Genomic DNA, 26,616 nt, shown 5'->3' on the forward strand with positions numbered 1-26,616 from the left:
ACGATCGCGATCTGCGACGGCAATTCGGCGGGAGGTCCTTCACTCCCAGGCGGAGTGAGGGACTGTCCGTCGATTTGCCGCCGAATACCTGGACGTGCCGCCCCTCTCCGAAGTGGCCGCCCCAAGCACCTGCTTGAGAAGCTGGTGCCTGGAGCCGGCCCTGCCCAAGCCCCACCGCCCTGGGCAGGACTAAAGCCGAAGCCCAAGGGCTTCAGCCCCAGGTAGGGGCCTGTAACCTGAGCCACGCCACCCAGAATTGAAGCCCTCTGGCTTTGGCCTCGGGCGATGGAGCTCGGGCTTCGACCCTGGGCCCCAGCAAATCTAAGCCAGCCCTGGCAACCCCATTAAAATGGGATTGCGACCCACTTTGGGGTCCTGACCCACAGTTTGAGAACCGTTGGCCTAAAGAAAGCTCAGCTAAAGTGATTTAAATGAAAATTTAAAAATCCTAAAGAGTAATGTTAACTGTGGTTAATATTTATACTTCTAGTTTTACAGCAAAAAGTGGATAAAGGCGTAAATGCTACACTCAAACAGCATGATGGACATATACAATCCCCAATGTCTCACAAATGTATCAACACACAATTTGCCATACCAGCTCAGACCATAAAGTCATTTAGTCCAGTACCTTGTTTTCAAAAGCGGCAAGTATCTGATGCTTCAGAGGAAAGACAATCGTTCAACACAGTACCTGGGTAAAGAGGCCGTGAGAATTCCTACCTGACACTTCAAAGCAAGTGGTTTCATTATGCATATCCATTATATTCTCTTGCATTGTGCATATAATGCCCAGTGTTAATGGACAGTCATAAAACTATGCTGCCTTTTAAAAAAGCTCCATCACTATTTGTCTTGATAATCTCCAGCAGTAGTGAATTCCAAAAGTCAATTATACTTTGAATAAAACAGCATCCATTTTAATTCCCTTTAAATGTACTGCTCATCTAACATCAAGGGTATCCTTGTTCTCACATTACACATAATGATAACAAAGAAGAACTGATCAGTTTAAAATACAATCCTTCATAGGAGTGAGAGGTGGAAGAGTCTTCAGGCAGGTCTACACTTAAGTGCAGCTGCGCTGATGCAGCATTTTAAGTGAAGACATGCCTATGTTGACAGGAGCGCTTCTCCCACTGGCATAGTTAATCTACCTCCACAAGAGATGGCAGCTGTGGAGAAGCTCTCCCACCAACATAGTGCTGTCTACCCCGGGGCTTAGGTTGGTATGACTATGTCACTCAGGGGTGTGGATTTTTCACACCTCTGAGCAACGTAGTAATACAGATATAGGTCTGTAAAAGCAGCAAAAAGTCCTGTGGCACCTTATAGACTAACAGACGTATAGGAGCATGAGCTTTCGTGGATGCATGTGATCCCCAGATATAGGTCTGTAACGTAGACCTAGTGTAGGTTATCCTGTTTATCTCCCTGCCTATGAAGGGAGGGAGATAGATAATTGTTCCTGCTATACATCTTCTAGAGTTTGCACAGTCTACTTTAATCATCCCAAGCAATTAGGCTTCCATCACCTTCCCTAACACAGCATGACAGGTCATTGAGACTTAAAAAAAAAAAAAAAAAAAAATTAATTTGACATCATCAAATCTAGTATCCTCACTTTAAACCTTTGTAGATTAAATTATAATAAATCTTTGCAATCTCCTCCTATACGCAAGGTTCTGCTCATACTGATAACCATTTTCTTTACCCTGCTATGGCATTATTTCAATCTCTGGCATAACTTTCTAGCAGTTTAAAAATAAAAAATGCATATAAAGAAGCCCTTGACAATTCCATTTGAAAATTGGAGCAGAATAACTATATGGGCTGAAGCACTGAAAAAGGAAACAACCATGTTGAACTAAACCACCATTTTCCAGACACGAGATCTGTGACCTTCCTTGGAATAAATCCATCTGCTATCCTATAACGTACTGTACACGTTCTCTCTGCACTGCACATAGTAGGTTGCTTAGTTATATAAAATTTACATATCCAGTAAATTAATTGGACAACAATAACAGTGGAAAATAATTAGAGTGTGCTATTGCTCAGAGGGTTGAACACAGACCTTCTGATTCCAAAGCCTACACACACTTACACATCCCCACAGATGTGCGGACTCCCACACACCTCACTACCTCACCTCACCCCACCCCATTCATATGGCTACACAAGTACAAACCACAGAGACTCTGATTTACATAAAATTATCTCACTGCATTTATTTAAGATTTTCTTCTCCAATTAGTAAAAGAAAGATGTGTCTCTTTTTATACATATATACAAGTTCAGTTATAAAAATAGACAGCACATTCAAAGAGAAAAAAGGCTTGGCATTTTTCTGATTCCCTCTAAATATCATATATACATGTGAATATGAGGGGAAGGGGGAAGTCTTCATGATTTAATTTAAGTGACACCCCCCCAATTATCCCCTACAAATCTGTTTAAAAATCAATCTAACTAAACTCAGTTCTGCTATTTTCAGGTGTGCAAATTTGAGGCAGAGCCCACAAGAAGCACTTGCTTCACACTGTGAGATGCCAGGCAAGGGGTTTGGGGATGAAAAAAAATCATCTGCTGTCACAGCAGAGACCTGTAACTCATAACTTGCTTCTCTTTCTCTCACAAAGGATGAAAGTGCCCCAGTAGTATAACCATTTGATTTTAATGAGCCTGACAGGAGAACTGCTCCCCCACCCCCATGTCTCAGTGCAATGCAGACAACACTTACAGCCAAGTCAGGGGCTATAGAGAGGTTTGTGCATTTAGGATGGGGAAAGAGAAATCTGAGAGAATGAGGACACAGAGCGGCACTGACAGCACTCCTGTTCTCTTTAATGGCTTCTATAAATCTTATGGGGCTTGGCTACTAGTGCCTGCACATTGTAATGCACTCAGCCAAGCTGCTGTGTGAGACAATCACTGACAAATGGGAAACATGCTGGAAGAACATACTGTGTAGGTGCTTGGAATGGGGGACTTCATTTTTCCCAGGGAGTTGACTGGCACACTCCTCGTTTCAGTAAAGTTGCCCATTGCTCCCCTTGTGGCATAGCAAGCTGCAGTACCCAAAGGCAATGTCAGCAAGTTCTGCAATTGCACAATGAGAAGAATAGCAATGAACTTCTTCCCCCTACACATCAGCATTCCCTCTTCTTGAAACATACACAAGCAGAGCCTGATGGTTCCTACACCTTTTAAGAGCTCAGCATAGCTCAGAATGAGAGAGATCATTGTTAAATCCAACATAGCAAATGCTCAATGCTAACAGACCTGGACTTTGAAATGTAAACCAGTTACTTGAAGCTTCTTCCTCTCTGTGAAGCAGACATAGCAACACTAAATAAGCATATTCTGTCCAACTGTGGTTCCAGCTCCTGCCAGATGTTTAGAACAGATTCAAAAGCATAGTGCTGACAAGAGTCCAGACCCTGGAAACTGTGAGATTTCTTTCCCGTGGCCTTGAAATCAAGGTCTTCAGATAATTCTTCATAGAATCCCTAGATTCACTACTGATTCACACTAGAGAAGCCAGATTATTCAACCACCCAGCTCCCCTGGATGGGCACACCCTCAAATGCACTGTCAGGTCCTCAGTGCAAAGGGTTTCTCTGACTTCATAGAATACCCTCCAAGTTCAGATACTGATTTCTTAGAATAAGAATGGAGCTGAACTCCATCTGAAGCTGAAAGAAGAGGAAGGACAGTATACTGCTGTGTCCACAAACACAAATAGCTGCAGGATCTCTCTCACAGCACGCTTGTAGGATGTGTCAGTAAATCTTAATTGAAAAACTAATCTGAAACATTCTCAGTTAACCCCACTCCTTATCCATACTCCTCACAGAATCTGCAAAAGTAATTTTTTTGGATACACATAATCAAAGTGCTCACGTAAACCACCCATCCCCATTGTGCTGTGATTTTCTTTTCACATACATGTGGGATGGCAACAGGCATTTATCTGCATGCCTTCTGCTGGCAGGGTGGGCTACTTTGAAAGCCAATACGGTTAAGGTAAGCTCCAGGGCTCAAATTTACTACCGCCCACCCGAGGTGTGGGCTCCTTTGCTTTGTTTCCGAACTGGGGTTTCTGGTATCATAGTGCTGGTCAGATTTAAGCTTTTTGGGGTCCCACAGACACTGTTGCCTTTGCTCAAGGGGGAACTCAAAGGAGAAGAGGCGCTTGAAGGTCCAAAGTCTGCAAGTCCAGCAGGGCGAATTATTGATGTCTGGAGAGGGCTGCTTGCAGACATACCTAGCAACAGGGGAAACAAAAACAAAACAAAACAAAAAAAACAGATTCCACGTGAACACACCATTCACACACTGTGGCTCGTCAGCAACACAAAATTTAACTTCTATGACTTGCATTTACGTTAAAGGAATATATTAACGGACCCTTAATTCATGCTCTTTAATCCAACTTGCTTTCACTGACCACCCCGTGCTTATGAATTGTCTGAGCCTGTTGATCACATAAGGGAGAGAGGTCTAAGAGGGAGCCATAGCCCATCTGGTATACACCACTTTGCCAGGTCCTCAGCAGATGTGAATCACTGTAGCACCAACTGATTTCAATGGCTGAAGTTCTGGCTCTACAGCTATAGCTACAGAGCTACCACATGACAACCGCAAAGAACAGCAACAGCCATGGTTCAGTGGTATGCAGCGCTGTCCAATCTGACTGAACAAACTCCCATTTCACTGACAGAGGAAGGAAATGCATGAAGTGCTACGTAATCCAAGGGAAAGCAAGACTTCTGCCTAGAATACATAAGAGCAAAAACCTAGAGGGGAGTTAGAGGTAGTGCTCCCAATCTCTTACTTCCCCTGCATTGAGGTGGTGGAACTTGCTGTATTATCACAATCTTCTGACATCATATTACATGCCATTCAGTACGGCTACATGACAATCGCAATGAGAAAGAACACAAGACTCTAGAGATACTATAATACAATTCCTGTTCCCTGGCAGGATGTCTGAACAGCCTTACATCAAAACACCGTTTAGTTTGCTCTATGTAGCAGTCTCCCTTACCTTTAGACACATTGTACCCGTATGCTGCATATGCTGCGGCAGAGGCCGCCGCCGCCCCTGCTTTGGCGCCTGCCATTGCAGCTGCACTTCCTGCTGTTGACTTCCGGCTCCGGCCTTTCCCCGTGCCTTTGGATCCACTGCCTGAACCTTTAGGGCGACCCCGGCTTCTACTTGAATTACCTCTCCCTGTGACAGGTGTATCTTGGATTGAAATTCCTTAAACAACGAAGGAGGAGATGAAAATATTAGTTGTTGTAATACACAAGGTGACTCATGAGTTAAATACAACTTCACACATACCTGACATCTACATCAGCCTGCTAGTAACTAAACCATCAACCCCCATGAAAAAACAAATACACAAGTTTTGTTCCTCAATTTCCTCTCATTAGTCACACCTCACTAACTCCAATTAGCTGTCATGACTGTGAGCTCCGCTACTAAATCCAGGGGAGAACTCTCCTTTAATATCTGAGGGAAAAAACACTCTTATTTGGAGATATTCTGGCTTTTCCATTTGCTACCTGTAAAGAAACCCATCAAAAACTAGGGCTATAATTATTTTCGATAATAGAATTATGGTAGCTAATGTCATGCAATTACAGCTGGCTCAATCATACAACAGAAAGGTAGGCAATACAGAACCTGTCCCTGGGCTCCACAGTGAGATCAGGGAAAAGCTTAGACATATAACTGAATGGTCCTATGGAGGATTCTACTTCTTTACACAGCTGTCTAGTAACAGCAGTGAGCTTTGCTGATACGTACACATTGCAAAAAGGGGAATGGACATCACAGGAACAAAAAACACTTGTATTACATACCATGGGAATGGTAAAGCATGATGGATGATTGAATACATCAGTAGATGATACTATCTGCCAATGCTGAAAAAAATTCATGAGAAAGAACTCTTTCTTACACCTTTTCACCCCTCACTAAATCCTACAAGGCAGGCATAAAGTGGGGGTAAAACGGCTATATTATGTAGATATACAAAGTCCAGGCTTGACTACTCCTTGTAAGTATTAGGGTAAGTGAAGAGTACTGACCATTCATGGTATCTGAGACTGAGCCAGTGATGGAAGCAGGAGAGTTTGTGGCCCTTGACTGTGGTGCTGAAGAGGCTGGATCATCCACAATCACCAGCATGTCACTGCTACTTTCATCAGGAGGGATAGACCCCATATGCAACTCGCTGCTGATGGAGATCTAGACAGCACAGCGACAAAACCCATCAGCTTGTTTACAACAAAGGTAAAAGCATGCTAAGAACTTTAGAAAAGGTGCAACTAGATTAAAGAGCATTTTACTACCAGGCAATTAAATGACAGCTAGCCCTGGCTCGCTCTCAATGCAAGACAGGAAACATGATATATATCCTGTCTCACCACACCATGTCCTCTACTTACACACAGTGCAAAATTAAATTCTCTCTCCAGCCCATGTTTAATGTTCAACTCTGAACTAAAATACATGCTAACTTTAAAAATGGGAGATTCAGGGATTTGGCAGAGATCCAAAGAGAACCTTTATTTCCTCTTCATTCAACCTTGTTGATTCCCATGCAGATTACCCTCAAGAGAGCACCCACTTCTGAAGGAGAAAGGTTGAGAATCCTGTTCTCTGCTCCACCACTACTGCTAATCAAAACCTTTTAGTAATGAGTGAAGGATCTTAATTAACTAATTAATTATTATGGGGGGAGGGATAGCTCAGTGGTTTGAGCATTGGCCTGCTAAACCCAGGGTTGTGAGTTCAATCCTTGAGGGGGCCACTTAAGAATCTGGGGCAAAATCAGTACTTGGTCCTGCTAGTGAAGGTAGGGGCTGGACTTAATGACCTTTCAGGGTCCCTTCCAGTTCTATGAGATAGGTATATCTCCATATATTACTTATTTTTATTTATTAACTCAACCTGGTATAAAAACAATAATATGTATTTAGTACTACAGAAGAACATGGCTCTTTAAAAACATGAAGGAAGACAAGATCTGTGCTGTGAGGTATGTTTGTTTAAATTAGAGAACACAACAATTAAGGACCAGAAACACATGAGGGAGAAGAAAGAGCTCTAGGAGAGACTAGTGATGGATGATTACACAAAGAAACTGAGCTCTGAGGAGGTATCTGAAGGAAGAGAGGGAAGTTGCTTGGTTCACAAAAAGAGAGAGACTATTCCAGGCATGGGAAGTGGTGATAAGAAAAAAGGTACAAAGTCACAAATGTGAAGAGAACATAAAGATGAGGAAGGGAAGAGTAGGAGGAAAGAAGCTAGAATGCAGGCAGGAGTGGCGCTATGCAGAGTCTGAAGGTAAAGAAGAAGGGCTTGACGTAGAAAAAGACAGAGTCAGTGAAAGAGACAATGATGAGATCATCAGAGAAGTGGAAGGGGAAGATTATTTTAGCGTCTACATTTTAGATAGACTGGTTTGAACTCATGGGTCAATATTAGGTTAAGACATCTCTGGTTCCCTAATAGTACACCGGTTCCACTCTAGCTAGAGAGCAGAAAGCAAGAGTTCTAAAGACCACGAGACTAAGGAGATGGTTTAAAGACAGTCTCACCTCACTGAAGGGGCTGGGCATGGCAGAGTCTACACTAATGAATGAGTCATCCCCATCAGCAGAAAGGTTGGAGTTATCAGCAGATGGAACAAATGGGATCACCAGGTTCATGCCCTCTTTCCTTCTCTTGACATCCAACTCATCTTCCTTTTTCTTCTGCAGATAAGCAAAACAAACCAGTAAAATAAGGACTGAAAACACATTAAGGAAGAAGCAATGGTGCAAGTAAACTGGGAAGCCCACCATCCAGTGCAATATAACAAGATAAAGGCCATGCATGGCATTTACCAATAAGGCATGTTGGGATTTTTTTGGAGGACATGGCACCAGATGCACCAGGAACTCATACATTAGATTTAGTAAGGTTTTTTAATATGGCTTGAATGAGGTATCAGCATTTCCACTACTGAAGAGTTAGAGGATTTTGATTTCAAAATTTTTTTTAAAAGTGAGCATGAAATACTTTCTTATAAACTCTGATTATCCAAATTCCAATATCTTAAATTCAGACTATGCAAATCCAAATAGCCAGAAAATGAAATTCTGATGTTACAAATTTCTGTTTCCCCTCTCATTACGCCATTCAGATAGTGAGATTTTACTGGTATCGGGTATTGAATTTACATTCCATTTGTACACTCCCAGAACAAAAACTGATAAGATGACAGCATCAGTAAGCCTCTGATTTATGAGCTATGAAAACAGAAAAGTATTATGTCATTTAGTTCTTTAAACTAGGGGGTTCCAAATGGCTCTGTGATTACTGGTGGTTCAGAGAGCTGTATACACGCATAGCGCTTCGTTATTTCCAAGCTGCAAGTTGCATCAAAAGACAGATAAAGATACAAGTAAAAGATACATTACATATTTTCCTAATATTACTTTTATATGTAAGCAATCGCTGTAGTTGCCACAGGGCTGTTACATAATAGGGAATGGGAGAAGAGGATGTCCATGAAACCGTCTTTGTATTAAAACTTGGTCCATACTATGTAATACTGTGAGAACCCTGATTAAAGCCTTTCAGACTCTTCCCCATCACAATCCTTGCATCAAAGTACCTTTTCAGCATACTTCTCCCTCTTTCGTTTACGTTCTTTCACACGATTTGTCTCCTCCTGCTGCCGCTTCTCCTCCTGACGCTGACGCACTGTCAGGAAACAAAGGTAGCAAAAGCGTAATGTAAGAATCACAGTTTTGCAAAGCTATTTCCTATCCCTCTATAAATATTCTTTATCTCACAAAAGACTCTGGTTCTAGAAAAAGCCCTGGATAAAACCCAGCAATATTACACTAACACAATGAAAGTCCCTAAAGAGTAATGCTAGATTCAAACTCCCTGAAATCAGAAAAGTAAAAGCCTTATTGGGAAATTCTTCTCTCAAGCGGTATCAAAATGTGCATCTACATTGTACATCCAAATGTGTGCTGAAATATAAAGTTCTTATTAGCATTTATTTTGCCAAAGCTTTGTCATTCATGAATAATATGGTGATCCTAAAAAAGTGACATTAAAAACTTTATACTGCACCATCACATATCTTACACCCATTTCACTCAATAGCGATACGAAACCAGCTTGAACTAAAAATAATTAGTGATACAAAATAAGCCAGGAAACAGAAGTTATCATCTATGGTGCATGTGTTTGTAGAGGTTGAGAGGAAAGATTTCTAAACCAGTGAAGCACAAGACAGACTGAGAAGGAGAACAACGTGCACTGCACATACATTTCTTCTCGAGTTCCTCATCATCCAGCAGAAGGCTGACCACTTCTTTGGGTTTCAAGGTGTCTGGTTTGAAATTGCCACCTGAAATCACCATCCGCTGGATCTAAAAGTAAAGAAAATATAAACAGAGAAACCATGAGCTATTTTCTTTTCTCTTTACTAAATACTAACTAGGAAAAGGTGCTAGTTAAAATGGTGAAAGTTATGATTATTCTATCCTGATAAACCCAACAGCAGAATTTAACCCAGTACCAAACAAATATTAATAATCCTCAGCCTCCCTGTGAGGTAGGTATTACTATCCCTATTTTTCAAGTGACTTACATGGGAGGCTGTGTGGTTTAGGGTTTTAGGAGGACTGGGTTCTAAACCCTAGATTTGACAACAGTTCAATGTGTGGACATGACCAAGTCCCTTAACCTCTCTCGGTGGATCTACACTGACAAAAATCAAATGCACAAGTCATCACGGGTGGTAATAACTGTGGAAGCTATAGTATAAAAAGATCAGGAGTATTTGTCAACTGTCAAAGATGACAGCCACCTCCCAACCCACTCGGTGTTAGGCAGCCCTAATCTGCATGCAAAGGGGAAAACATACACTGATTCAGGGTGGGCAATGTGCATGCACTCAAGTAGCGGTGCATCAATTGCTGCAATACAACCAACCAAAGCACAGTTGATTGAAGGCTCTAATGTAGTCAAAGTCTAATCCAGAGGAAAAATGGTACAATTCCTGAGCCCCGTCTGCAATACAACTTTCAATGCTGCTACCACTAACAATGATTAATTGTGCACCCAATTTTTTCAAGTATAGATGTGCTCCCTGAAGGTGTTGCGAGGCTCAAGGTTTTAAAGCATTTACTGCTTGATTCTGCAAGATGTTGAGCACTTTTGGGAACCTTCATATCTCAAATACGCAGAGTCTGGTTTTTGTCAAAACTTTCTGAAAAAATTCTACACATATTTGATAAGATAAGATCACATATTTGAAATTGTAGGCAGAGTGGTTTAGTTTTGTAGAATTTAGTGGTTGGTGTGCAATGATGGTTTGTCTACACCAGAAAAATTGGAATTCCTAGATTAACAACAGCATAAGCTTTAGTCTAAACAGGCATTTTCAGCAAGAACAGTGGGGGGGGGAGGTTACCACATGACATGATACCACCTGGGCTCTATCCACATTACACAGTGCAGCTCCCCTGTTATAATATGGATACTATTTTTTTCCCTTTAGCATAGAGATACCCATATGGGTCTCTCTCTGTATGTCTGAAGAGACTATTCTACTTCCCAGAACAATTCCACAGTTGAACTCTCTGCTATCCACTCTACCGAACTCTTGTTCCAGATGGCTTCTTCATTCCTACCTCACTCTTCTCTTTTGCCCTCTGCAAGATGCGCTCCTCAATGGTGCCTTTACAGATCAACCGGTACACAGTGACTTGTTTCGTCTGACCCAGTCTGTGTGCCCGGTCCATGGCCTGCTGGTCCACTGTTGGATTCCAGTCACTGTCGTAGAAAATTACCTGCATAGGAACATCAGAGAAGCACAGATAGGGTTAAAATGACTAGAACACTTTGCATTTAGATGTATGTATTGAGAAAAGAAAAGAACCTGCCACTGTGGGGACTTTATTCTGCTGTATTTGCTAACTGCAGACTAAAGTCTCTGAAAGCCTTCCATGGTACAGGATTGTAAAATCCTTTGCACTGCACTTCAGGTGCTTTCAAATTGCTGATTACCATTAGTGTTTGGAATCCTATGGAACAACTGAGGAAGTCCTATCTACCTTGACATACTTTGCTTGGATGAACAGAATTCTAAAGTTTATTACAATGCAAAAAATAAGAGTTGCCTGACACCATCTATATTATAAAACCCATTTTTAGAGGCTGTATGATTTGCTTGCAAAAATTCATTCTAAGTGAGCAGTTCATGTAAAGGGTTTGTGTACAAGAACAATTTCTTCTCTCAAATCAGAAAAAAAATATTTTTTGGTGCTCCTATCACAAACATCAACTGACATCTTAAAATTATATTCCATTTTTATCCCAAAATACTTTACATACATATACCATACAAAACAGAAATTAAAAAAAACATTAAGATTGAAAAGTGAAGCACTCCAAATGTTAAGGAAACCAAGAACTAAGGTAGCTTATGCAAGACTGCAGAAGCTCTCCTATTTTTCTTCAGATAAAAAAAGTATCAGGTGGTTGGTTTTTCAACCCTACTGCTACAACAGCTTTTCAGTTTAAGACACTTCCATATTAAATTGATTCTTCTTTTAGAATCCTTACTGCTTCATAAATGGTCTGTTGAGGTGTCTATCTTTCATGGACTTATCCAATTACCTCATTAATGCTGACACATACAAGAAGAGTCCTAGCTGTTTTCTGAATTTATACTGGAATCCTTTTCTGCATGGAGGGTTTCAGTTCTCCCTTGCTGTAATCAGGAATCTGATGCAGGCTGAGTGCTAGGATCACCTATTTCACCATGGTATTGAAGAATTTGTGGGCAAATGACCTGACCTGGGAGCCAGCTTCAGATTTCTCCTAACTGGAAAACTCCCAGTCTCATGGGGCAAAGTATCCAAGGAGGATTCTGACTTCATGAAGGAGTTGCCTGAGGGTTTTCTTTAATATAATTGTTGGTTGATGGGGCCTCACATGTGACCCTTATCTTGTAGGGGCAGTGCCCGCCCTCTGACCCATTAGAATTACCATCCAACTGCACTGGCGGGGAGAGAGGGGTGTCGGAAGAGTTCTTGCACAGGAACAGGAAGACCGGAAATGCTGACCAAGCAAGTCACTGCAGGTATGGAAGTGGAAGGTTTGCTTCCCCATATATCTACTACAAGAGAGGAGCTCCAAAAGAATTTTCCCTTGTAGGAGGAAGGTTTGTCTTGCTTGCCAGTCTTCTTGTTTTTCTTTGCAAAGTGCATGTACTGCTGTTGGTCTTCTGATGCTGACTTGAGAGCCATGCTGGATTTGGGAGCAATGGTTTCTTCCTGAATGTCAGGTTTGGAGGCTGACGTGGGTCGTATGGCTTTCTGTTGTTGAAGAGTTTGGCCCCTATCTAGAGGCCAAAGATGTTACAGGGATGCAACATATTTAAGGTTATGCAGAGCCCCATAAATATGGGGTATCTAAGAGTACAAGAGACATTTTGGGCTCTAGGAGAAGGGGTCCCCTGCACTGTGCACTTTCTGCTTGTGCCATCCTCTTGCACCAGCTAGTTGCCGAGTTCCCTAGATAGAGAAAACAACTCTGTGCTGTGGGGGAAGGTGGTGAGAGAAAACAAAGAATAATCTAAAGGGGGGGGGGGGGAGTGCTAGAAGAGCCGGGGCTCCTGAGCAGTCTGTCTCTTAGGTGGGAGCAGAAACATCTGGCACAAAAGTTGCCTATCAAGGTTTTCCCAGAACACTAGCAGTAGCTACCATCATCCCATTAGCAGAACAGATTTGACCAACATGTAAAGGGTAAATGGATTTGTACATTTAGAGGAGGAGTAAAGATGACCATTCAGAGCAAGTATTTTATATATCAAAATATAGTTGCCCTAATTCAAATTCAGAAGACAGTATCTTCAATAAACCCAAAAGAAAAACAGATTAAATGGACTCAATAAAAACAGGCAAGAACTCCTTGTTTTCAAGTCATGTGAAGCTCTTTGTGCTTCTGTTGATATACAGCCTCTTCTTTGGCCTTTGAAATATGCAACTTTGGAATCTCCCAAATAAATCCTTAGTGTAACAGAATAAAGTTGCAGAAAATCTAGGTCAATCATTCTTAATTTCACAGTGCAAGCCCTTTCATGTTTTAGAAGAACACTATAACCATAGCAAGAGAGTAGTCTATCAGCAAAGATACGATTTGGTCTTGGAGGTCATGGATTCTATGACTTTAACAGACCTCCGTGACTTCTTTGCCTCAGACTCCGCTCCAGCCCCAGGCGGCAGTGTGGCTTGGACTCTCAGTGCCCCAGCCCTCCTTGGGCTTCAGCCTCCTCCCCCACCATACCCTGATTTTGTACATTTTTACCATCACTGTTCCAAGAATTTTGCTTAATTTTACCATGACAAAAAATGTATCCATATCTACCTATAAATCTCAAAATTCCAATTCAAAATACCCCAAATTAAGAACTATATTGGTTATACCAAACAATGTGAAAGTGTCTGACATCCATCCATCTTTGTTTGTACAGGTAACCCTGTGGGTGCTTGCTTTGTTCTCATTTCTTTAAGAGGCTACAAATGGGGACAGACTGGTTGAAAAAGGGAGAGGGTATGGAGATTTTAGGCTCAGAAGCCTGCTGCCTTTCTGAGACCAACAGCCAGTCTCACTTGCTGTCAAATCTAAGCATACACAAACTAAAAAGAATACAAGCATTGGAATAGATCAATGATTCATATGGTCCGGTATCCTGTCTCAGTAGTTAATGACAGATGCTTCAACAGAAGACACCTCTCCCCTGCAATTCACCTATACAATTGTGCAATATTATACCATGGGTAAATGGAAGGAGAAATGTTTTCCTGATCTTGGTTGGTGGCGATCTAATCTTCTGAAGCATTAGGGTAGGAAATCTTTGTAGTTCTTACCCTCAGTAATTTATAATTGTGCTCTTATTCATATTTTTTTAAAGCGTCACCTTTTTTTGGAAACTTAAGATCCTGTAGCAGCAAATTCCATTGGTTAATTAAAATATAGTTCCTTTCATCCATTTTAAATGTAATGTCTTTAATTTAATAGATTTCAATTCCATGCATTATTTACTAAAGTTAGTCTCAAACAGATACTTAACAGACATTCTAAAACTTAAGTTTATCAGAGTGAAAGAATAAACAAAAGACAAACACCAAAACAAGTTTTTAATGTATCAGCCAGGCAAGTCCCAACTGTTGCTTGGAAGGCTCAAAATGTGCTCACTATGTTAATTAATGTGACTGCTGTGCTTATTTCTTTGTTTACTTATTGCACATTCTTTTTTTATCCTATTAACCTCAGCTGGGTGATGGATTATGGCAAGATTCTCAGTTATAGTGACATATATATTTGACACGTGAAATATCTTTCTGTACATACACTTGGTGGGAAAAAGCCCCAGCAATAATTCCATTTTCTTTGATTTATCCTGCAAGTTGTATAGCACCTTTTAGAAGATACTCAGTCTATGCCCTCTTGAATGCCAACGTTATGTCTCTTCTTTTCTACTTCTCTTTTAGCAGTGCATACTTTTTGAATTAATTTTTATAATCTCAGAAAAAAAGCCACTGAAACGCAACAACTGCCAATTTTAAAGTCCTAAAAGGTGAATTAAAGTGATCCAACAGCAGTTCATACAGAGCCATCTGATATGGTGTAGACATGAAATGGAAAGTTGACCCATTATTCTTAAATTGTATTGCCAGAGTCATACTAATCTACTGACAGATTCAACAAGTACTACAGCCTGGATTATTGGCTGCTCTGCCTATTCTCTGACTTCACAAATGCTTTTAAAATGGACAGTGCTGTAATAATTTTGCTGAGGTAGGTTACCATATTCTTTTACTACTGAAGCTTAAGTTTAAATTGTCCAGCGGTAAAGTACAATCCATTGTGAAAATGTATTACATGTCTGTCGCATCTTACGCGCATTTAACATGCACAATTTCAACTTTACGCGGTCGGCAAAAACAAAAAAGAGAAAAACAACAATTTTAATACTATACCTGTAGTGCGGGCGATTTCACCCGCCATTGAACTCAATGGGGTTTTGGCTATACGTGGTTTTCGCTTTACGCGCTAACCGCGGAACGGAACCCCCGCGTAAGATGAGACAGACCTGTATCTACTATTTGTAAGCTCCCAGTGTCATTCAGTTACATTCCAGGTTCACCCATAAAGCAGACATTAAAAACTCTTAGGGGTAGGGTTGTCTCCAAGATCTCACAGAGCCAATGCTGTAGGTGTGCAATTGTCTACAAACTGTTCCTTTATTTCTCATATATGCCACAAACTGCAGTAATGTTTCCCAGATATGAGTGGAATCAATAAGCTAATACAGTTTCTTGATAAGAATGGTGGTATTTAAAAAAAACATGGCTGAGACAGCTCAGAGTTTCACACAGACAAGGCTATCAGTTTTGCTACAGAATAGAGAAAAAGAAAGGTAGGGAAAGCTTAAGAGAAAAGGATGTTTGGGATATGTGAAGGCAGGATAAAACAAGAGAACAGTTACAACTGAAATTAACCAAAATACCAGCAAGCTAAATAACCTTCTACCGACATAGGTCTTGAGATCTGGTGTTACTATACTAAGCTATCCACCTACCGTATCTGCAGCTGTGAGGTTAATGCCCAATCCTCCAGCTCTTGTGCTTAACAGGAACACAAAGATATCATTCCTGCAGACAGGAAGAGAAGAAAAAAAAAATCTGCTTAGTTTATGTCATCAATACAAACATTACACTATATAATGAGCTAGAAAAGAAACCCCCAAGAGGTTTTTACAGGTATTTAGGCACCTAACTCCCATTGGATGGTTTGAGAAAAAGGGGTGAGTGGAGAGGAAGAAAAAGAAAGGGAGTTAAAATACAGTTCAGTGATGCTTAAAGACACCTGTGACTGCAGCTATTCATACAACGGAATGTTCTTTTAAAAACATAGTGGAGGCTTCTTATACTTGATTACAACATAGAACGTGTTCATCTGGTCCATGTTACTCATTCACCCTCTGAAGTCATGATTCCTGATCTGTAGTTTCACAAACAGTTTCATAGAGCCACCTGTAAATCTAAGATTAGGATGTCAAGTGGCGAAATGAACAGAAGCTGATGAACTCAAAAGATCCTGTCTAACTATAAATATCTTATTGGTAAAGAATAAAGGAAGAGGAACTCAGAAAATATTACGTAGATAAAAAATTGTTCCTAAACTGAATGTTTTCTTCGAGGTCCCAACAATTTTATTTTATAATAAAAGGAACAATCTGATTTTCCAGCTGTCTTGGCTTATACTATACTGTCTTGGCAGCATGAAAAAAAAAGGCAAGATCTAGTCGCCTGAGCATAAGTCTAGGATCTAAGAACTCCTGAATTCTGGCCGTAGCTGTGACACTGATCTTGAGCGACAAACTACAGTCTATTTTCTTCATTTTCCTTATCTGTAAAATGCAGATAACATTACTTATCTATTTCGCAAGAATGTCGTAAGGCTACAGTAGTGAATTATTGTAAAACATTTTGAAGCTGAATGACTATTTATGTGATATCAATAATAGGATGATGCATGAAATCTTCAGTTTTGAAAGGTCCAAGTATCCTTTTCTGGAAATGTCAGAGGGAAGGGAGAGAGGGAGGATTTTACTATAGACCTTATGAATGTATCGTAGTTCTATAGTTGTGTGTTAACAGTGTCCTGCCAGGACATCCTGCAGAACAGCCTTTAGTCTCAGTCAGACTTTTTCCTGGACTTATTCCTCACAAATAAATACTGCACAAGGGGAATTTAAATAGTTTTTTATAGGAATTCTTGTTTAGACTGGCTGACCTTTATATCAAAGGAATTTCTAGCTGAAATTATTATTTTTCTTGATAGATGTTCTATTCATTAATAAAAATAATTTGCTGAACTTCTTATAGGAAGAAGTGTTAGAATTCTAGAGAGGAGATCATAACCAGTTGGAAACCTCTTTTGACTGCTGGAATCAATTAAATATTAGGTAGTGTATTTCCATCTCACTTTTCTTGAAGGTTTGCACACGTTTGCCCTTTTCAAATATTCCTGCTCAGGGAGGCTTACCTAATAGTCTCTACATAGCACACAATCCCTCCAAGTCCTTTTGCCTCAAAGACATTGATGCTTGGTTTTATTTTCAAAACCAAAGAGTTCACATGTAGATCTCGCTCCACCTTCAAAACTGCAATTCCACTCTGACAAGGCTAGCACAAAGACCATCCTGTACTCTAGAACCTGTATTTTTATCCCTTGGCAGATGGAAACCAACAGTATTTTATAAATCCTATTGCTGTGAAAGGATACTGATTTTGTTCTCAGTGGTTAACAATTCATTCACAAGGGTTGTTTTACCAATAGACATCACATCATCTCAGACTGTGGACTATTTGTCACAGCAACATCTTAGCAAGTTACATCCCATGACTACATGAGGGAACTTGAGTTAGTAAATATAAATACAGATAGTGGGTATAATATGCATTGATGGAGATGAAGTTGTGCAACAATATGTAACCCTGTAATAAGGTGAGACAGACTCCATATCCCTTCTTTTTGTGCTAGTGTAACCTAAGAGGGCTGGTTTAGAAACTTTGCTTCATTACAATGGACTGGCCCTACATAACTCAGTTCCTATAGCTTAACATCAAAATTGGTAAGTAGAGCCCTACTGCCTAAGAGAATATATAGTTTATTTCTTTTGCCCTTCTATGAAACATACTGCACTTAAGAGACCGAGGCCTATTTCGAAAGCTCAAAATCACAACTGTGATTTCAATTTAACTCTCAGAATGTCACTCCACAGAACATATAGTACACCACATACTACCATTTCATTCCCACTGGGATTCTCTATAGACAAGGCCATATTCAAGATAAGTAAGGACAGATTTTCTGGTACTGTAGAGTTGCTTTGTGCTACTGTATTTCACAGAAGCTTAGTTTCAGCCCTGTGGCGCTCCTAAGCGCCACAGGATTAGAAATCCTGGTTAACCAAATGCCATGTATTTGAAGGCGTCACATGTTCAGTGAGACTTTCAATTAATCAGGGTTAACTTGAAATTAAAAACAAACAAACAAAAAGAGACAAAAATAAAAAGCATGGAACTTCCATGATGTTAGCTAAACTTCACTGGTCAATCAAACTGATTTCCATTACATCTCATCCCTTTCCCTCCATACATACATTTTCTATTTAGTATGTAAGCCTTTTGAGACGGTGACTTAGTTTACTTAACATTTTTCAAATGCTTAATCCATTGCTTTTATAAACAGATTACCTGTTCTGAAAGTCAGCTACCATGTCCCTTCTTTCAGAGATCTTTGAAGAACCATCCAATCTCATGTAGGTATGTTTCCTGTAAACCATGTATTCCTGCAAAGCATGCAAAAAAAAATTTTTTTTGAGTCAGTGTCATGCATCCGAAGAAGTGGGCAGTAGCCCACGAAAGCTTATGCTCTAATAAATTTGTTAGTCTCTAAGGTGCCACAAGTACTCTTGTTCTTTTGAGACTAAAAAGAAGTTCCTATCTAACTTTTAACTTTGGTTGTGTCCCCCCCCCCAAGAAAGCATCGAGGAGAACACTGCCCAGCCGAGGATAGTTGACAAGTAACTGAGGGGACGGTCAGGGGAGTGCGCGCTACAGGAGGTGCCAATGGCTGCACGAGACGACCCCTGTGCGCGCCCTCACCTCGACAGAGTACTGCTGCGAGAAATCTCCGATCTCCGGCACAGGGACGCATCAACACCTAGAGTGGAGCATCCACAGGGACACCACTCGAAGAAAAGTAGCTGTTTCACGGCATGCAAGAGGCTGAGAGGGAGGGGGGAGGAGCGAGGACGCGGCGCGCTCAGGAGAGGGGGCGGAACCGGTCAGGAAGAGGCAGACTGGGGGTGGAGCGGGGGTAGAGTGACCAGATGTGCTGATTTTATAGGGACAGTCCCGACATTTGGGGCTTTTTCTTATATAGGTGCCTATTAACCCCCAACCCCGTCCTGATTTTTCACAGTTGCTATCTGGTCACCCTAAGTGGGGGCGGGAAGAGGCGGGGTGGGGCTTAGGGGGAAGGGGTGGAGTGGGGGCAGGGCCAGGGCAGAGCAATCACAGGTGCCGACTTTCCAAAGAGCAGGTAGGTGCTTGACCCTCAGCTCTTTGGAAAGTGGGTGCCAGTGACTGGTCCCATGGAAAAGCAAGCTGTGAAGTGCTGACGAAAATTTGCAGACTCACTCTAATAATGCTTCTTCCCTGATGCAAAGGCTATAGGTAGATTTAAGCTTTTTTCTTCTCTTCTACTGCAAGGAGAATCTATACATACCTGTCTCTATTATTAGGTAACTGTCCTTCACACCCCTTCCTTATTTAATGTGAACAACTTGGCTTTGCAATCCCTATTTGGTGTTGTCAGAAACAAAAATGCAGGTCTGTTCATGATGTGGCAGCTCACATTCATGCAAGGAGCCTCTGTAATGCAGATCTAGTCACATCTGACAAGTGATGTAAATCCCCCAACTCAAGCGTGTAGGAGCGATCCTACTATTTCAAATGTCTTGTATTTTCCCATTTTTAGCTCTGTTCTAATAAACACATGCATCTTTCTGTGAGGCGAAAGAGAACGGCCAGCTAGGATGAGTAGCAAACTCCAAACTAGAAGGAAACAATCTAAACTGCTGCATGAATTTCTAAAGAACTGGCAGTACCTGAAAGCGTTCTGCAGCCCTAAACATTCCACCCCTCCCTTTCAGCAGATATTATCAAACACAACAGCACAAAAATCAGTGCCCACAGCACAGGACAGGAAAGTGGGGGAGAAAGAAGAGGAGCTAAAAGCCAATTTAAGCAGGCTGTCAGAAATGCCCTACAGCTTCTTGGCTGAGCACATGTTGCACACTCCTCACTAAATCTATCAGAACAGATCCAGCGCCTAGGCTCTCAAGTAGTAGCTCTATCTTCCCTACAGGCAGTTATGGGAGGCAATGTTTAACAATGGATTAAGAAATAACTAGGGCTGTCAAGTGCTTAAAAATATTAACCACGATTAATCGCACTGTTAAACAATAATACAATACCATTTATTTAAATATTTTTGTGTGTTTTCTAAATTTTCAAATATACGGATTTCAATTACAACACAAAATACAAAGTGTACAGTGCTCACTTTATATTTATTTTTGATTACAAGTATATGCACTGTAAAAAAACCAAAAGAAATAGTATTTTTCCAATTCACCTAAAACAAATACTGTAATGCAATCTCTTTATCATGAAAGTTGAACTTACAAATATAGAATTACGTACAAAAAACCTGAATCCAAAAATAAAACAATGTAAAATTTTAGAGCATGCAAGTCCACTCAGTCCAGGTGTTCTCAAACTGGGGGTTGGGACACCTCAGGGGGTTGTGAGGTTATTATATGGGGGTTAAGAGCTGTCAGCCTCCATCCCAAACCCTGCTTTGCCTCCAGCATTTATAATGGTTTAAATATATAAAAATGTGTTTTTAATTTATAAGGGGGGGCCGCATTCAGAGGCTTGCTATGTGAAAGGGGTCACCAGTACAAAAGTTTGAGAACCACTAACTTAGTCCTATTTCTTGTTCAGCCAATCGCTCAGACAAACAAGTTTGTTTATATTTGCAGGAGATAGTGCTGCCCGCTTCTTGTTCACAATGTCACCTGAAAGTGTGAACGGGTGTTCGCCTGGCACAACTGTAGCTGGCATCGCAAGATATTTACATGCCAGATGCACTGAATATTCATATGTCCCTTCATGCTTCAACCACCATTCTAGGGGACATGTGTCCATGCTGATGACGGGTTCTGCTCGATAACCATCCAAAGCAGTGCGCATGCTCATTGTCATTATCTGAGTCAGATGTCACCAGCAGAAGATTGATTTTCTTTTTTGGTGGTTTGGGTTCTGTAGTTTCCGCATCGGAATGTTGCTCTTTTAAGACTTCTGAAAGCATGCTCCACACCTCATCCCACTCAGATTTTGGAAGGCATTTCAGATTCTTACACCTTAAGTCGAGTGCTTTAGCTATCTTTAGAAATCTCACATTGGTACCTTCTTTGTGTTTTGTGAAATCTGCAGTGAAATCTGTGTTTTGTGAAATCTGTCCTTAAAATGAACAACATGGGCTGGGTCATCATCCGAGACTGCTATCACATGAAATATATGGCAGAATGTGGATAAAACAGAGCAGGGGACATGCAATTCTCCCCCAAGGAGTTCACAAATTTAATTAACACATTTTTTTAATGAGCATCATCAGCATAGAAGCATGTCCTCTGGAATGGTGGCTGAAGCATGAAGGGGCATATGAATGTTCAGCACGTAAATACCTTGCAATGCCGGCTACAAAAGTGCCATGCAAACACCTGTTCTCGCTTTCTGGTGACATTGTAACTAAGAAGAGGGCAGCATTATCTCCTGTAAATGTAAACAAACTTGTTTGTCTTAGCAATTGGCTGAACAAGAAGTAGGACTGAGTGGACTTGTAGGCTCTGAAGTTTTACATTTTTTTTTGTTACATAACTGCACTCAACAATCTACATTTGTAAATTGCACTTTCACAGGAAAGAGATTGCACTACAGTACTTGTATGAGGTGAATTGAAAAATACTATTTCTTTTGTTTATCATTTCACAGTGCAAACTTTTGTAATAAAAAGAATATACAAGTTGATTTCAATTACAACACAGAACACAACATATGTGAAAATGTAGAAAAACATCCAAAATATTTAATACATTTCAACTGGTATTCTATTGATTAACAGTGTAATTAAAACTGCGATTAATCACAATTAATTTTTTTGAGTTAATCGTGTGAGTTAACTGCGATTAATTGACAATCCCAGAAATAACAGAGGAAAATAAATAGCTAGCAAAACCTCCCTCCCCCTAAAACTAGGCCCTTCTGAACAAGACTTTAGTTGTATCCTTAGGAAGAAATGTTGCTCATACCCAGAGGACTGTAGCTGCTGATTGGACTCTCAGCCAATCTGTGAGTCACAGTCCAAAGACTGTGTAGAGCTGCTGGTGGATTCCTCTTTAACAGTATGAAAGCTGTACATATACAGCAGTGACTCACATTAGTACGTCATGAACATGATAAAATGGTTTAAAATTACTACACTGGCTATGTCTATCTGATAAGCAAGGGGTGATTCCCAGCTTGAGTACACATACAAGTGCTAGCTGCAAGTAGCACAGACAGTAGCAGCATGGTGTAGCCATGCTGAGTACAAGCCTGCCTGAATTGTGTGGGTATGTACTTAGCATGGCTGCCACTGCCTGTGCTACCACAGCTCCACTATTTATACTCCCACAAGTTCTCATCAAGCTAGCATGAGTATGTGTATACGAGCTAGGAATCACAACCCAGCTCGTACTGTAGACAAAGCCATTATGTCTATATGCAGAATCTGTCAATATACAGAGAGCAAAAATGACACTGAAAGAACATTTATTTTCTAAAACAAACCCACATAAGTCAGGGAACTCAGTTTACGATAAAACCTGCACTAACTAGATACAACAGGATGTTCTACTAGCCTGCTAAAGTAGTGCTCCATTGCGTTTAGGTACTGGACTTAGGGATTGTCTACACAGGGAGTTATTCATTTTAAAATAGTGGCACCACTTCACATAATTGCTATTTATCTATTTTAAGGTTTTATTCTGCCATCTATTACTGCAGTATTTGAATATTTCCATGTAAAATCAATAGTAATAGTGAAGTCCCTTAGAGGACTTCATGGAGTCTCTGGCATTTCTCTCTTTTGGGGCAAAAACTTTGGTTGCGGGTAGGCTATTTTTTCTTTAAGATTTCATTAGTTTCTATAATTGCTATATCTGCTCTGGTTACATGTTGAATTAACATTTAATTCCTTTAGCCACTGCTTATTATGGATATTACCTGTAATTAGCTTTATGCTTTTGAAATAAACAGAACATTAAAAATATGAGCTAGGCGGAATCATCAGATCTGCATTATTTATTCCTCCTTCCCCCGCCACTTTTTTCTTTTCTTTTTAAGTATGTTGAATACTATATTTGCACTTTCATTATAGTTTCCTCTGTCTTGAAATATTCTTGATTGATGTATTCTTTAATTTGATCTTATCTTTTACCTTTGCCAAAATATTATTTTGAAATACTCAGTGAACCAGAGAAGCAGCAATAAGCTACTACTACTATTAACGATATGTTGCACTTCTGTAGTGCCTTTCATCCAAGAGTATCCAAGCATTTTTTGAACATTTAACAAACAATAAGCAGCAGCAGCAGATATAGAATATTTAACATTTCCAAAGTGCTGTGCAAACATTAAATAAGTCTTCCAACCCCTCTATGTGGTAGGTCTAGTAGGAAGACATAAGCCCTTGTATCAGAGGCCTAGTATGAGGCAGGACCTGCTCACAGAATCTGGCAAGAACAGAGCTAATATTGCAAAAATACACATTCCTCAGAAGTGCTAAGCACAGAATACTCACGCAAACACATCCCGATATTAAGTGGTACCAGAACATCCTGATATTAAGGATGGTACAAAAACATTCCCCAAGGATAACAGGAACACACTGACCACTCCTAAAATATAAGGTCAGGATAACAGTATGTTTTGATCGAACCAACATGTACAAGGTGATAACTAGCCACGTCAGAGGGCAGTAATTAACTATGTCAGAAGAGAGGCAATACAAACTTGTTTGTATCAGGGAATAAAGATGCATGTCAGAGGGAATATTTTTGTCCAGCTAAGGGGAGAATGGAAAGTCCTGCCATTCACTGAGCTGTATCCGCTGTCATGGGCATACATGTCTTAGTATCCTCAGAGAGTCTGCCAGGTGCTATTACCATGCTTTGTCAACAATAAACCTGGCCTGGCACCTTTGTACTTGAATGGCTCTTGTGGTTATTGGGCAGTTCGCTCGAGGTCTGATGTGCTGGCTGTCTGCGCAGAGCTGGGGCAGCACACAGGGAGAACACATACCCACAGCCAAACATCTAACCACAGTAGGTAAGTGTTTTCCCCATCTTTTTAGATAGGGAATTAAAGCACCAAGGGTACATCGACACCCTTAGGAAAAACTGGATCCATAATTTTCCATTGGTAGTAGAGCTGTAGTGTAGAAATTGTAGTGTAAAGAAGTCAAACATTTTTTACCACCCTGTCATCTAAACTTATAGACAAGCCTAGACAAGTTACTTGCCTATGGTCACAGAGCAAATCAGTTGTAGAACTAGGAATAGTATCCACAACTGATTCTCAGCCCCTGTTTTAACCAAAGTGTATTTCTGTAAGTTCATTAAGCTTTCTCTTTCACTAGAAGCGAAGACACCACTGTTACAAAACTGTTCTAAATAAGGGCACTTGACTTTTTCTACACTGATGTGAAGTGCAGAACCCTCTATTTAACTGTAATTTACGTTTACAGAGACTCAATCAAGGCTGAGAAGACCAATGTTTTATGTATCTTTACATCATTATTTGTTTTTTTCAAATAGTTTTTCTGAACCACAAATATCCGCTCCCTAAAGCATGGGCTGGAACGCTGAAAAAATAATCAGCTTCTCTGATGAGTGATTGTCAACAAAGCCACACCCATGCTGGGAGAGCACATGATAGACCATGGAATTCCACATTCACATGCCATCCCACTTTTCTACCTATCTGCACAGTTATTGGGAGAGGACAAAATAGTGAAATACGTGAGTATTATAACTTCTAAGTCTTCTAAACCTTGCCTATTTCATTATCATGTTCACTAATTAAAAGAGAGCTGACAGGCAAAGGTGGGTAAAGAGAATAAATGTGCATGTTCCTGTTACCACATAGGCACTCACAGAACAAAAAAATTGGTGCATCTACCAGCCTTGGTGCATTTAATTGAACTTGTGCATTTTGATACATTCCACGTCCTAAATGCTTTTGCATGATGGATTCACAACACTTCATCAACCCTTCACATACACACTTCCTCCACACCCTTCTAGATTAAGGCGGCAAGTAGTGCCCTCTATTCTCCAAACAAAGACTCTGTTCCTCAGTGCTCCAGTACGCAACTGGAGAAGTAATACAGGTGTAGATGCCAGAACAACTAAGAGCCTCCTATTGAGAAGGAGAGTCAGACAGTAGGCCAGACTACTGCACAAGTGACTCAATTACCCACTTGAGGTAGAAGGTATAACCCTGGAGCTTTTCCTTTTTCAGGTGGATTGAAAAGACCTGGGAAATTATGGGACTTGCATTTGAGAACACCTTTTCTAGCAAGGTGTGTTGGGTTTGCTGTTCCCTGGCATCAATGAGGCTAGATCCACATTTTACAAAAATATTTGTGGAGAAGTCTTGGCTACCACCGTGAGAAGAAAACACCCCAATGTGCAGTCCAGTCCCTTCCTTTCGTAAAGCAAGGATCAAAGGGCTCGGAGCAGCAGTGACATAGTTCCTGAGAGAATTTTCTTGCAATTGGAGCACTTGTTGGCCTTTGGTTTGCTCAGCACAAGCTTCTCTGCCACGATAGGGGAAGAGGACAAACAAAGAGATCTTGACAAGTGGACCAGTTTGGGGAACAGAGCCCTGGAAAATGTTGGTTCCCTGAGGGAGAGGAGATATCATGGGGGAAAAGTTTGCTCACTGGTGCTCCACAACAAGATTTAAAAGCTAGAATGCTAACAGACAAGATGAGAGAACTAAACTGCCACTTTCTTTGACTTATGAGATACAATCTGGGGTGTGGACAGCCTTTAATGCCTGGGGACAAGACTGAACTATGTCCAGTATTGCAAGAAGAGAAGCAGGCTGGGGAATTGGCCAAGATCCAGAAAGGCAGCCTTATATCCCTCCTGTCATTTGGAAATGTGTGATCTTCTCATAGCAGTAGAAATACAACTCAGCATGCAGATGGCTACCAAGCCCCATGTCAGCGGAACTCCTAGTAGACTCCAGAATTTGTGACCTATACCCAATGTTGATTCAGCCTTTGCACATTTTTAAGTCCTGAAAATACTTTCCTGGTTGTCTTGACTAGATGGCAGAGATACTGTAGCATATAAAATGTTATTTAATAACCACCACCTGCACTTATGAGAGGCCACCTGAATGATCACAGGACCCTGATGTTCCAGCAATACTGAAATTGCACTGCCTCATATGTTTTTCATATTTGCCAGCCACACTATTCAGTCTGAAAACTTCATCCTCAGCCACACACACACCAGTGGTCTTCTGAAACCTCAAAGCCATTTCATACCTAGCATGCATCATGGCCGCTACCTTTCTAGTGGGAGAGGACTGCAAAATCACAAAGCTATTAATGCTGATCCTTCATTGAAAGGGAGGGGCTGGCATTGATAGACACAATGCATCCCTTCTTCCGGGGGATGCATGTGCTGCTTTGGCAGGATTCTCATACCCTGCAGCCACAGAGACAGGGTATTGAGAAGTGAACTCATTTCCCATACGGCAGTTAAGAGCTCTACCAATAGGCCACCTGGTTTATGATCTTGGTTCTCACCCATACCTCTTCTA

The 26,616-nt window shown here is 40.8% G+C and overlaps 1 protein-coding gene across 2 annotated transcripts in view; it reads right to left on the minus strand.

Annotated features, from left to right (window-relative positions):
• Nucleotides 1-277: 277 nt before the first annotated feature.
• INO80 (INO80 complex ATPase subunit) overlaps nt 278-26,616 on the minus strand; it is a 119,737-nt gene continuing 93,398 nt past the window's right edge. Inside the window, exons 27-35 of one of the 2 annotated variants that reach the window (XM_034769089.1) lie at nt 18,361-18,455; nt 15,678-15,750; nt 10,720-10,878; nt 9,351-9,453; nt 8,682-8,770; nt 7,621-7,776; nt 6,106-6,265; nt 5,054-5,269; nt 278-4,270 (exon numbers count right to left, since the gene is read on the minus strand). In XM_034769089.1, coding sequence (XP_034624980.1) covers nt 4,053-4,270; nt 5,054-5,269; nt 6,106-6,265; nt 7,621-7,776; nt 8,682-8,770; nt 9,351-9,453; nt 10,720-10,878; nt 15,678-15,750; nt 18,361-18,455 — 1,269 coding nt within the window. In that variant the 3' untranslated portion in view covers nt 278-4,052. The remainder of the gene's footprint in view (nt 4,271-5,053; nt 5,270-6,105; nt 6,266-7,620; nt 7,777-8,681; nt 8,771-9,350; nt 9,454-10,719; nt 10,879-15,677; nt 15,751-18,360; nt 18,456-26,616) is intronic. The other variant, XM_034769088.1, reaches the window with a different exon arrangement.

This window comes from Trachemys scripta, chromosome 4, assembly GCF_013100865.1.
Source record: "Trachemys scripta elegans isolate TJP31775 chromosome 4, CAS_Tse_1.0, whole genome shotgun sequence".
Classification (NCBI taxonomy): domain Eukaryota; kingdom Metazoa; phylum Chordata; order Testudines; family Emydidae; genus Trachemys; species Trachemys scripta.